Genomic DNA, 12,493 nt, shown 5'->3' on the forward strand with positions numbered 1-12,493 from the left:
AAGGGATAGGAAATATCTACAACTGGACAGCAGTACAGTTAGGAGCTGCCTTTTGTTAAAATGTGTCAGATGGATGATGGGTGTCTTATGAGGACATACAGACAGAGGTTCTGGTTTGATGACAAAGCAGAACCAACAAACACTCATTTTGTTTTAGGATGTTCTTAGGATTCCATTGCTTTAAGATGCAAACCATATGACCGGACAGGCATTGCCTAATGTGACTTCCTTCCTGCTGTAATTTTAAATGAGTAGTGCAAAAAGTTTTTTCTTTTTTCAGCAACTTCTTGAGCCCAGGATTTGATACAGTTAAGTTATCTGACCAGAGTGCTAGTGTGACCTGTGTGATCTTTATTAGAATTAGTGAAGCTTTTATCTAGTTGCAGATCTGAATGTATATGCTTTTTACTTTTTTGCTTGAATAAGTAGCATCATCTCTAAAAAACATTTAACACATGTTGATATTAAGAGGACAACAGAGTTGATTTACAAAAGCTGTTTACTTATTTACCTCAATTTATTAAATAAGGTTTTGAAATATAGTTTCCTAAAAGACTGCTAAAGCAGCATTGTCAGCAAATAAATATGATAAATGAAAGAATAGTTGATAGAATGAGGAAGACAAACTTTCTTTTGATTTTTTTTTTGTATTGCTTAAACCTCTTCTTCTACATGTAAAATACCTTTTATGTAATAAAAGTACACGTCTATAATTTCATACTGATTGAACATTTTACAGAACTAAATAGGAAAACAGGTCCAAAATTTTTTACTGACAACTGTCAGGGACCATTCAGAAGCATGATTTTGTACTGATAATTGTCAGGGACCTTTCAAGTAAGTAGGGTGCAGGTCAATGATTTTACACCAAGTGAAATGAGAACAAAGGAAGGTTGTGCACTTTCCAATAGAACTTTTCATCTGTGAATGCCGTAATAACATGTAAGGGTTGGCTAAGGATACGTACACATGTGCAATAATTGTCATTGAAACAAACGATTAACGACTTAACGTTTGATAATCGTTATCAAAAAAACTGCACAATGACAGGCCAACGATGCCGATGAACGAGGAATGTTGCTCGAAACGAACGAATGGCCTGGTGGATCTGTTTGGGTGATGACCGTTCATTATCTATTGTGTGTAGAGTGGTTCAGTGATCGTAAATTGTTCTGTAATACACTTTCTCCGGTACACATCACTTCCTTCATCGTTCAGCCGTATCCAGTGTGTGTATCCATTATTGGCGGATTATATTCAAACGATCATATGGATACAGCATGTACAGAATCGCGCACTATCTGATCGTTCAAAATAATCGTGGATAATCTGTCGTTAGTTTTCTAATGAAAATTATTGCACGTGTACCTAGCCATAGTTGTAAAGTCTTTGGAACAAATCATCTCCAGCAGCTGGTCCAAGGCTACACACACATGTGCAATTTAGGTGATAATTTCTGGCATAAAGGAGTGTCAGATATATGAATGAGCGCCGGTTCTGATTTACGGAGAAAACGAGCAATAGGCCCCCTGCTGTGCTTTGCGCCCGTGACTTGTATAGCGATCACTCCCCATTGGTTGTTAATGGATCTGTCCAGATGGATCCATGAACAATATCAGGCAACTTCTGTACACATGCTAAATTCTCACCTGAGACGAGCACTGGCATTCATATTGGCCAGCCGTGTGTAAATAGCCTTACACTTCTTTATTAGTCACATGACCATAACAATGTTTAAACACTTAAACATCAGCTCCCTCATCTGGAAACTGGAAGGATCATGTTTTTCCTCTAATATCTGGGAGAAGCATTTCATGAAATATCTGAGACATGAAATGGATAACAATTCAGAATGTGCAGCTGTCAAGGTCTCGCAGCTGCAAAAGCACATGGTACACGTGTATGTACACACTCAGCGCCGTTGTCATGGCGACTGGCTTCCTGAATGTCAGCATCCCGTATACTGTACTTGTCCCACAATGCCTAGCGGGAGGACGCGCTGGAGCTTGTTGATTGGTTGATGTTATTGCTCGAAGGTGACTTGGTACTGCTGGCATTTCAGCTCTCCTCATAAGCGGGGTGACGGCTCTAAAATAAAAAGTCAATCGTATGATTTGTAACAAGCAGTAAGAAAAAAACTGGGACGTGATAATTGTACCCGGAAGCTCCATTTACTTCCGTCACCCTGCAACCGGACCAACCGGTTTTTCCCCGGCTCAGACAAACTTTGTACTTTGCTCCTGCCTTGAAACCGAGTGTTTCCTTTGGATTGGACACGTTTCATATGTATTATTCGTAGCCCAACCCATGCCATCTCTTCTGACCAATCAGAAGCCAGAGAGATGCACCTAGTCACCACAGGCGCAATGAGTGTTTGAAGCCCGGCAGCATCAAGTTAGGGTGTCTCTTTGGAGAGAGTGAATGAAATGTGCGGGCTGCTAGGGGCGGCGGAGTGCGGGTTAGCCGCCTGGGTCCGGTGAAGGGAAACGACTAAGAGACGGGGCCGCGCTGCCAGTGTCTACGTTACTTGTTACACTAGGGTCAGGCGTAGGTTGTCACCCGGAAACATGCCCGGTCGGCTGACGTTATGGGGCCCAGTGGCCGCTCTGCTCTTCTGTTTGCTCGCTCTATTTACCACACAAGCAGCCGGGCTAGGGGACAAGGTGATCTGGGCTGTCAACGCCGGAGGCGATTCTCATGTAGACGTGCACGGCATCCACTACCGGAAGGACCCGCTGGAGGGCAGAGTGGGCAGAGGTGAGTGACAGGCCGGGGGAGGGGAATGTGATCACTGCAGGGATCTACCTACAGGATCACATAGATCCCCAGCCAGCCTCCTATGGGTGATCATGCAGGCTTAGTGACAACTCATCACAAGCATTCAGCTTGTATTGTGAATGGTAGATGTGTAAAACACCAAAGTGATCAATTTCACACCCCTAATAAAGATCACCCCCAATGCATTGAATAATATTATTCTGCTGTTCAGGAACTGTGCCCTAGAAATGATCAGGAAGTGAATCTGTGGAACACATGAAGTGTATGGAGCTGTGTATAGTTCATGTGCTCTCACTTCCCTCTATGCTTGTGGCCATCATGGATTTTCTGGTGCAGAAAACCTGTTAGTGTCAGGCATGTCAAACTCCCCCAACCACCCATTTACTACATTGATTTCGTATATTGACATTTCCTAATTTAGTGTTCTGATGTGGTAGTATGAAAATGTTTTTTTTCTTTCTGTTGTATAGCATCAGACTATGGATTGAAATTGCCGATTTTACGGTCAAATCCTGAAGATCAGATTCTGTACCAGACTGAGCGCTATAATGAGGACAGCTTTGGATATGAAATCCCAATAAGGGAAGAAGGAGAATACGTCCTGGTGTTAAAATTTGCAGAAGTCTATTTTGCACAGTCCCAGCAGAAGGTAAGGGTTGTCCTGTTCTTTCCTCGTCCCCCTCTGTTCAAGGCGTGACAGCTTGAATCTCATGGGAGCGCAGCAGATGGCATTTCTTTGTTGTCTATACAGGTGTTCAGCTCTTAGTGACAGCTCATATTTCTGCTACCCTCAGGTGTTCGATGTTCGTGTGAATGGCCATACTGTGGTGAAAGACCTGGATATATTTGACCGTGTGGGACACAGCACAGCACATGATGAAATCATACCAATAGTCATCAGAAAAGGCAAACTGAGTGTACAAGGGGAAGTCTCCACCTTTACTGGGAAGCTCAATGTTGAGTTTGTAAAGGTAATCGATAACATGGACTTACCGATCTGTTTAAAGATAATTAGGATTTACAATCTATGTTTTGTATATAATATGGTCCTGTAACACACTTATTTTACTTTATGCACATACAGATATAAGCAAATTGAACTGAACCTGTGACAAATACATAGTTCATTATCTTTGTAACCCATACCCTAGCCCTTAGTTGGTTATGTTAATGCAGACCTTGTTACTGTAGTACAGGTAGTCCCCGGATTACATATGAGATAGGGACTGTAGGTTTGTTCTTAAGTTGAATTTGTATGTAAGTTGGAACAGGTACATTATTTTAATAAATGCAATTAGGACAGATGTTTGTCTCAACATATTATTAGACAGCATGGTGTCAGTTACTGTAAAAAAATCCATCACTGTGAGCTAATCACAAACAAAGCAAAAAAAATCTTTATGGAGCCTAGACATTCACTAAATTCTGGAGCAAGCTGTACTTTAATGTGCAAGAAACTACTACAGAGTTTGTCTTGGTCATTAGGGAGTTACAAGAGCTTGCAGAAAGAGCTCACCCCCTAAGATCACTGCTAAGCTGTGTTTAGCAAGAGATTTCTTCTGCAAGTCACGCAAACCGCCCCCTTCCCCCTTCAAGCCTCTGTTCTGCACACTGAGAGCAGGGAAGCCTGTTCCTATCTAGGAGGTGTCTGTATGTCCAATGTCCTGTCCTTAACCCGGGGACTACCTGTACAAATAGTCACAATGACTTTGAATACCCAATCATGCAAGCATTTATATGCACATTTGGGGTAATGCATGCTAAAAATGTTCAGTGTCTTGAATAAAAAATAAAAATTCAAGCACTTTTGTGATTTTTAGCGTTTTAATCTCATTAGGTCCGCTACCCCCTAGTGTGTTAGGCAATGCATGAGACATGCTTTGGTGTGCTTGGTTGCAGTTTTTTATTTTTTATAATGGAACCTCCTAATGCACCTTGCATTGCAGTTTGGCGGGGCAACACAAAGGTATGTGTTTCTGAGCTTTAAAAGCGCAACTTTTTTTTTTTTTAACTATGAGGTCTGTCAACTCAACACACCAATGCACATGGCAGTGCTTTGTTTTTTAAAGCCATAGTGGGATAAGTATCTTAATTCTCCAACCATCTGAACATAGTTTTTGATCGGTAACTGCACAATTTCTTTCTGATGTCTGTGTGTTGTGTTTTATGTCCAGCACTTTACTTACCTAGAGGTTGTTTGGTTTCCAGTAAGAAACCCCAGAGCATACAGCCATATACCAAGAAGGTTTTGTTGTTCCTTTTGAATTGAACTTATTTATTATTTTACATACTGAACAATTCGGCTTTTATGCTTATGTATAAAAAAAGGTTTCATTTGCATATTTACTATACATGAGCTCCTCAATTATTGCCTCTAGCTTTAAATACATATTTACTATTTTATTTTTCCCTTTTTTTTTTTATTTTATTTAGGGATATTATGATAACCCCAAAGTCTGTGCACTTTACCTCATGAAAGGGACAGTTGATGGTGAGTTACTTGCCTGTTTTTAAATGTTATCTATTTCCTAATGTATAGGATTAGTTGTTTTTTGCAGAAAATAGTAGCAAGTAAGCATTGGATCCAATGGCCTTAAGTCTGTATTAGTGGTGTCTGTTTGAGATCACTCAGAGTTCATTGACAGATGCATTTGATTGCCTCCTTGCTTTATGTGGGTTTTGCATTCCCGTAGATTTGTATAGGTGATAGAATTGAGCTTAGAAAATGTAAACATTTTCTCTATTTTGTGGAAGACGTGCTACGTGTTTGGCCCTGTATGACAGATGCTGTTTACATCAAAACCACGTCCTAAATTGTGTTTGCTTGCCATATACAGAGGTGCCGAAACTTCAGCCTCATCCTGGCCTAGAGAAGAAGGAAGAGGAAGAAGAAGATGAAGAGGATGAGGGTCCAAGTACAAAGAAGCAAAGTAACAAGAACCGCGTGCAGTCTGGTCCTCGTACCCCTAACCCATATGCCTCAGACAACAGCAGCCTCATGTTTCCAATCCTGGTGGCCTTTGGAGTGTTTATCCCCACACTCTTCTGCCTTTGCCGGCTATAGGAGGCTGGGTGCCATTTTTTTTTTTTTTTTTTAATTTTGCGGTTTTGCTTTTTTTTCCAGTAATTTTTCATAAACTACAGCAATGAAGCAGAAAATCTCCTCCTCTAAAACTAGAGGGGATAGGTAACCTTAAACAGGCAGCAGATTATTGTACAACATTACTATTATGACTGTGTTAAATGGCCATGGAGCAGCTGAAACTATTTAAATACCAGACAATTCTGCCAAACATTCAGGTCTGTGGTCCTGAGTGGGTTTTAAGCATCCAATATGGTAACAACCATAAAGAGAACTGCGCAAGATTTATTTGAACTAGTCTCTCTGAGATGGTGAAGCTTTTTGAACTATGGCTACACACGTTGCAACCCTCAAGATGAGCGTGAAGTTTTTCAGGGTACTGTTTCTGCATACTTCTGGATTCTTGGTGTAAACAGTCACTGGGTTTCAGTTTTCTAGACCACCAGACAACATTAAGCTGTATTCTGTCTGATGTATATGTATGTTTTGTGTGGGGTCAAGAGTTTACTTTCTCTTCATTAAATTTGTGATACCTTCATCACAACAGCTAGGACAGTCAGCTCGGCTTCTTATTGTGTTTAAAAAAAAAAATGGAGATCATCAGCGTTGGTTGGGCTATGTTTTGGTATCTGGATTTTAGAGCACAGAAAATTTACAGTTTCACCCTTTTAAGAGTCCTCTTTTTCATCTTCTTATTTACTTCCTGCAAAATATGTTGAGTCCTCCTTTTACATACCAGCCATCTGTGGTTTCATCTAAAGGATTTTTGTGATGGGGTTTAAGATATTTCTCCAAATGGTATTTAACGCCATCCTGCTGAAAATGGCTTGCACCAGAGCCTGCAGTTGATTTGCAGCACTTTTAAGGATTAGTTTAACAAGTGATCTTCCAGACTGCCAATATAGCACATATGACCTAGGAATTCCTGGTCCACAGCTTGTTTGGAGAACACTTGTCATTTTTGCTGCCTTGATAAATAGATACTTTTTTTTCTTTATTGATTTGCCTTTTTTATTTTGCCTTTGTGTGTTGGAATGTTCAGAAACTATGTCAGGCTTAATTATAAATGCAAGCTTAAAATCTCAAGGTCAGATGCCTTTTTAAATAGTTTTATGGTACAAAAGTTGAGTTGTATGAACTTAACATATGCCAGTCTGTGAAGTCATCTAATGCTTGCTGAGCAATATGGACTGAACAGTGCAATGAAGGAATTCTCCAAAGTTAAGTGCTTCTCCTACGTGGTGCTAATAAAAAGCTTATTTATAGTCAGGGATTTGATACCTAACAAGGTAATGATCCAAAATCATATGTCATTGGGCACCAAAATTGAGAATTGTGGCAGAATGTGGGTATAAATCTCAAATTTTCCTTCTGCTTTTGTCACCTGTAATAAAGCATCCAGTGGGGAAACTGACAGAAAGTGATGTTCTTATGCTGCCAAAAGATCCAGAAGTTAGTCTGGTCTCATCCATCCATAAATGAATGAATGAATAGCTTTCTAATTTTTTTAGTTTCCCATAGTGTTCATTTTCATCTATGGTCTTTGAAGAGCAGGCTACAATTTGCAAAAGGTTTGTAAACCTAAAATATTAAGTACTATTTTATGGTCTGGGCAACAGTTTCTTTTCTGTTTTATATCTTGCTTGCTCATGGAATTAATACATAGTCGGTACTATCTTTTTGTTTTGATAACTTGAAATTTATGGTGGCACTGTATATGGGTGGGGTGCGAAAATAGCGAAATTTCAGTGTGATTAGTGCTTATTGTAGCACAATAAAACCCTTTATATGTGGCCTCATAAAATATAATATCTTAATACTGTGTGGGAGACTTGAGTTGTGATGAATGGATCACTGGTCTTTTTTTTTTTTTTTTTTTTTTTTATTACTTTACTTTTGTCAAGGTACCAAATTGAAAATGGTACTATTTCTGGGCTTTCATATTACCCATATTGATTTTCAATGTGCGTTTGTTTTTTTTCTCAAGAACCATTTCTTTAGAGGTGGGGATATAGTTCGGCTTTGAACCTGTTTTTCTTGCAATATCAAATAAAAATGTTTTATTGCCTTTTTAATTCTTAGGTTTTTTTCTTTAATATTTTCGATTGGAGTTTGATAACATTAGGGTCTTTAGTGGATTAATTTGGTGATATATTCGCGATTAATTTTGACCAAAAATCATCTTAATGTTTCTGAGTAAAGGCTACTCCTTTTATCAATGTACTCCTTTCTTTTCCCTCAAGTACAAGCTGTGGATGATTGACGGCTGCATTGTTCTATATCTCATTACGTGCTGCTGTGGTATCAATCGATCCAGTGTATGCCCAGCATTACACCAGGGTTTCACCAAACACCAAGAGGCAGGTTGTTCCTTTAAAGCCAGGGTCATACCCAATGCCAAACAACTTAAGTCACATAAATGTGTTATCTAATTTGTACTGGCTGCCACTTAGAATTCTGGTATAAGCCAAATAGCCTGGCAACCTAATATAAACCAACCAATTGCACGCACGCTTTAATAAAGAAAGTAACTAGCTTAGAGCAATTTGCTTATTTTAGGCTAATATATACACTCAACAGCCACTTTGTTACACAACTGTTTGTTAACTCAAATATCACATGACAGAAAGTCAGTGCATTTAAACATGTATACTCTGTCAACACAACCTGCTGAAGTTTATTCTGAGCATTAGATAAGGGAAGAAAGATAATTTAAGTAACTTTGAACATGGTATGGTTGTTGGTGCCAAGCAGGCCAATGTGATTATTTGTAACACAAAAATTGTTTTTAGTGGTGGGGGGGGGGGGATGTCTTGAGGTCAGAAAAACTGGTGGAAAGGCTGCATTAACTCAACCACTTTTTACAACAAAGGTATTATTATTATTATTATTATTATTATTATTATTAATAAACAGGATTTATATAGCGCCAACATATTACGCAGCGCTGTACATTAAATAGGGATTGCAAATGACAGACTAATACAGACAGTGATACAGGAGGAGAGGACCCTGCCCCGAAGAGCTTACAATCTAGTAGGTGGGGGAATTTCACACACAAAGGATGTGAGATATGTAGTGTGGGAAGTAGTGATGGTTTCAAATGACAGAAGAAGCCGGGTAGGCAAGTTTGAAAAAATGGGTTTTGAGTGCTCTTTTAAATGAGCAGAAAGTAGGAGCAAGCCGAATAGGACGAGGAAGACCATTCCAGAGAGTTGGAGCAGCTCTAGAAAAGTCTTGTATTCGTGCGTGTGATGAGGTTATGAGTGAGGAAGTCAGTAGTAGGTCATTGGAGGAGCGGAGAGAGCGGCAAGGGGAGTATTTTTTAACCATGTCAGAGATGTAAGTGGGACAATAACTGTGTAGGGATTTGAAGGCAAAGCACAGGAGCTTAAATTTGATTCTAAGGTGAAAAGGAAGCCAATGGAGAGAACTACAAAGAGATGCAGCAGAAGAGGAGCGGAGCGAAGGATGGATGAGTCTGGCTGCAGCATTCATAATAGATTGTAGAGGGGAGAGTCGGGTTAGTGGAATACCAGCGAGAAGGATGTTACAGTAGTCCAGACGAGAAATGATAAGAGCATGTACAAGGAGTTTGGTGGTTTCAGGGGACAGGTAGGGGCGGATTTTGGAGATGTTGCGTAGGTGAAAGTGACAGGACCTGGAAATGTTCTGAATATGGGGGGTGAATGAGAGGGCCGAGTCAAAGGTGACACCAAGACAACGTGCCTGAGGGGAGGGCCGAATAACAGTGTTGTTAACAGTTAGATATATGTCAGGGGGGGATTTGGAATTTGAGGGGGGGATGATGATGAGTTCTGTTTTATCCAGGTTGAGTTTCAGGAATCGGTCAGACATCCATGATGAGATGGCCGACAGGCAGCATGAGACCTTATCCAGGACTGAGGGAGACAGGTCAGGGGTGGACAGATAAATTTGGGTGTCATCAGCATACAGATGGTACTGTATGCCAAAGGAGGATATGAGACTACCGAGAGAGGAGGTGTACAGAGAAAAGAGGACCGGTCCAAGGACTGACCCTTGGGGGACACCAACAGGGAGGAGAGTGGGTGAGGAGGAGTTACCATTGAAAGAAACTTGAAAGGAGCGGTCAGACAGATAGGAAGCAAACCAAGAGAGAGCAGTGTCACAGATACCAATGGAGCGTATTCAAAAGAGAACACACAACACATCGAACCTTGAAGCAGTAGCACTATGGTAGCAGGAGACCACACCAAGGTGCAAACACTGTTGGCTAAGAACAGCCACCTGGGACTACAATATACACGGGCTCACCATAATTGGAAAAGATTTGATTAGACTTTGCCTGTCTTATGAGTCTCAACTTCTGTTGCAACATTCGGATGGTAGGATCAGAATTTGTCATCAACAGCATGAAAGCATGGATCTATTCTGCCTTGTATCAGCTGTTGGTGATGTAATGGTGTAGGGGCTATTTTCTTGGCACACTTCTGTCCACTTGGTTCCAATCGATCATTATTTAAATGTCACAGCTAACCTTTATATTGTATGTCTATATGTTTATGACCAGTGTATACAAATATATTCACAAATATTCTTCCAGCATGATACTGTCCATTGTCCCAAAGCTCAAACTGATTTTGATGATGAGTTTGCTGTACCTAAATGGTCTCCAGTCACCAGATCTGAATCCAACAGAGAACCTTTGGGATGTGGTGGAGCAACTGCATGATGCTATCATGTCAGTATGGATGAGAATCCCTGAGTAATGTTTCAAGCACATCTATGCCATGAAAAGTTCTGAAGAAAAACAAAAGGGGGGGGGGGGGCAACCCTGTACTAGCAATTAATACCTGAAAATAAATGTATCTCTTGCAAATGTACTAAAATATTGGCTTTTTTCTTACCCTTTGAAACCTCTGTTTGTTTAGATTGTTTCCCAGTCTGATCTCATTAGTGGTGGCTCATCAAAACTAGCAGCTGAGTTATGGACTATTTACAGTAAATGCTTGGTCAGCCATGCAGTACTTCAGCCAGGACCATTGGGCTACACACTGCTTATAGTAAGAGACCCTAAAACTAGTGCCATGGCAGGTTAAAAATATGTGTGTTCTTTTCCAGGTTTACAGCTGATAAATGAGCCATCTATGTACTGGCCATAGATGGGTTTGTCTCTGGGTCTTGGTACTTTACAGACCTGTGATTGGGTATTCAAGCAATGTGCTGAGCCTCTTCCTGCTGTAAGTTTTTCTTGTGACCCTGGTGGTGCTGTAACTATCTGACATCTGTCTTGCTCAGTGCTCTCTGCGCCAGTGTGTCCCACTCTTTGTACACCCAGCAGTAAAGTTCATCATGCCTTGCATGATGCTCTGATGGGTGTGCCTAAATTCTGTGCCCTTGCTTCTTCTAGGGCTCACACTCTCTCCTAAGTGCTTTAGTACAATTGTTTTTCTACCTGCACTGGTCTTCCCACAATGGATTCCAACCCGTCCACTATAATTACTTTACCAAATAATTGGTCTGATGCACTCCAGTCACCTATGGATCCTGACAAGTTTCTGCCTAAAAGCCTTTGTGTCCAGCAAGGGCACAGAATTTAGCAAGGGCACAGAATTTAGGCACACCCATCAGAGCATCATGCAAGGCATGATGAACTTTACTGCTGGGTGTACAAAGAGTGGGACACACTGGCGCAGAGAGCACTGAGCAAGACAGATGTCAGATAGTTACAGCACCACCAGGGTCACAAGAAAAACTTACAGCAGGAAGAGGCTCAGCACATTGCTTGAATACCCAATCACAGGTCTGTAAAGTACCAAGACCCAGAGACAAACCCATCTATGGCCAGTACATAGATGGCTCATTTATCAGCTGTAAACCTGGAAAAGAACACACATATTTTTAACCTGCCATGGCACTAGTTTTAGGGTCTCTTACTATAAGCAGTGTGTAGCCCAATGGTCCTGGCTGAAGTACTGCATGGCTGACCAAGCATTTACTGTAAATAGTCCATAACTCAGCTGCTAGTTTTGATGAAGCCAGGAAGCCAGTCAAGTCTTAGTGAGCGGAAATGGCCACTTGGTGGTTCTTGTTTTTTGCCTGCTTTCCCTTGGTGGTTTCCTTAAGTCTGGTTCTGCTGATCCTGGAGCTGGCACTTTTGCACTCCTTGGGTTTCCAGCATTTGTTATTCCCACTACTTAATTCTGTTCCCTAGCTTGAATCATCCATTTTCATAAGACTTTGCTACCTCCAGAGTTCAGGGTAGAACTCTTGCTGGGCCAATAACACCAAGCTCCCCACATATCCTGGTGTACACCTGATGTTCTTTCCCACACCTACCATTTGCTGAATCCCTAAAAGAAATTTTATAAAGTTTTCCCAAACCAAGTCTCCCACCCATGCATATAAAGGTTCTCTTCCTCCATTTCCCAACCCCAGTGAACCATGGAGCCAATTCTGATTTTATAGTACAGTATGAAAATACAGCGGCAATTGGTGTATGAATGCTGTATACACCTGACCCCTGCATTTAGAGTTACCCTAACCTGACCCCTGTACTCAGGGAGTTACCCTAACCTGACCCCCGCACTAAGGGAGTTACCTTATCCAGACCCCCGCACTCAGGGAGTTACCCTAACCTGACCCCCGCAC

The 12,493-nt window shown here is 41.0% G+C and overlaps 1 protein-coding gene across 1 annotated transcript; it reads left to right on the forward strand.

The window, feature by feature from the left end:
- The first annotated feature begins 2,342 nt into the window (after nucleotides 1–2,342).
- MLEC (malectin) lies at nucleotides 2,343–7,935 on the forward strand. The gene is made up of 5 exons (XM_072415511.1): nucleotides 2,343–2,757; nucleotides 3,249–3,427; nucleotides 3,573–3,749; nucleotides 5,212–5,269; nucleotides 5,616–7,935. Exons 1-5 carry the CDS (start codon nucleotides 2,568–2,570, stop codon nucleotides 5,840–5,842), a joined length of 831 nt encoding a protein of 276 aa, XP_072271612.1. The 5' UTR covers nucleotides 2,343–2,567; the 3' UTR covers nucleotides 5,843–7,935.
- The last annotated feature ends 4,558 nt before the right edge of the window (nucleotides 7,936–12,493 follow it).

The sequence above is a fragment of the Pyxicephalus adspersus genome, chromosome 6 (genome assembly GCF_032062135.1).
Source record: "Pyxicephalus adspersus chromosome 6, UCB_Pads_2.0, whole genome shotgun sequence".
In the NCBI taxonomy this organism is placed as follows: Eukaryota; Metazoa; Chordata; class Amphibia; order Anura; family Pyxicephalidae; genus Pyxicephalus; species Pyxicephalus adspersus.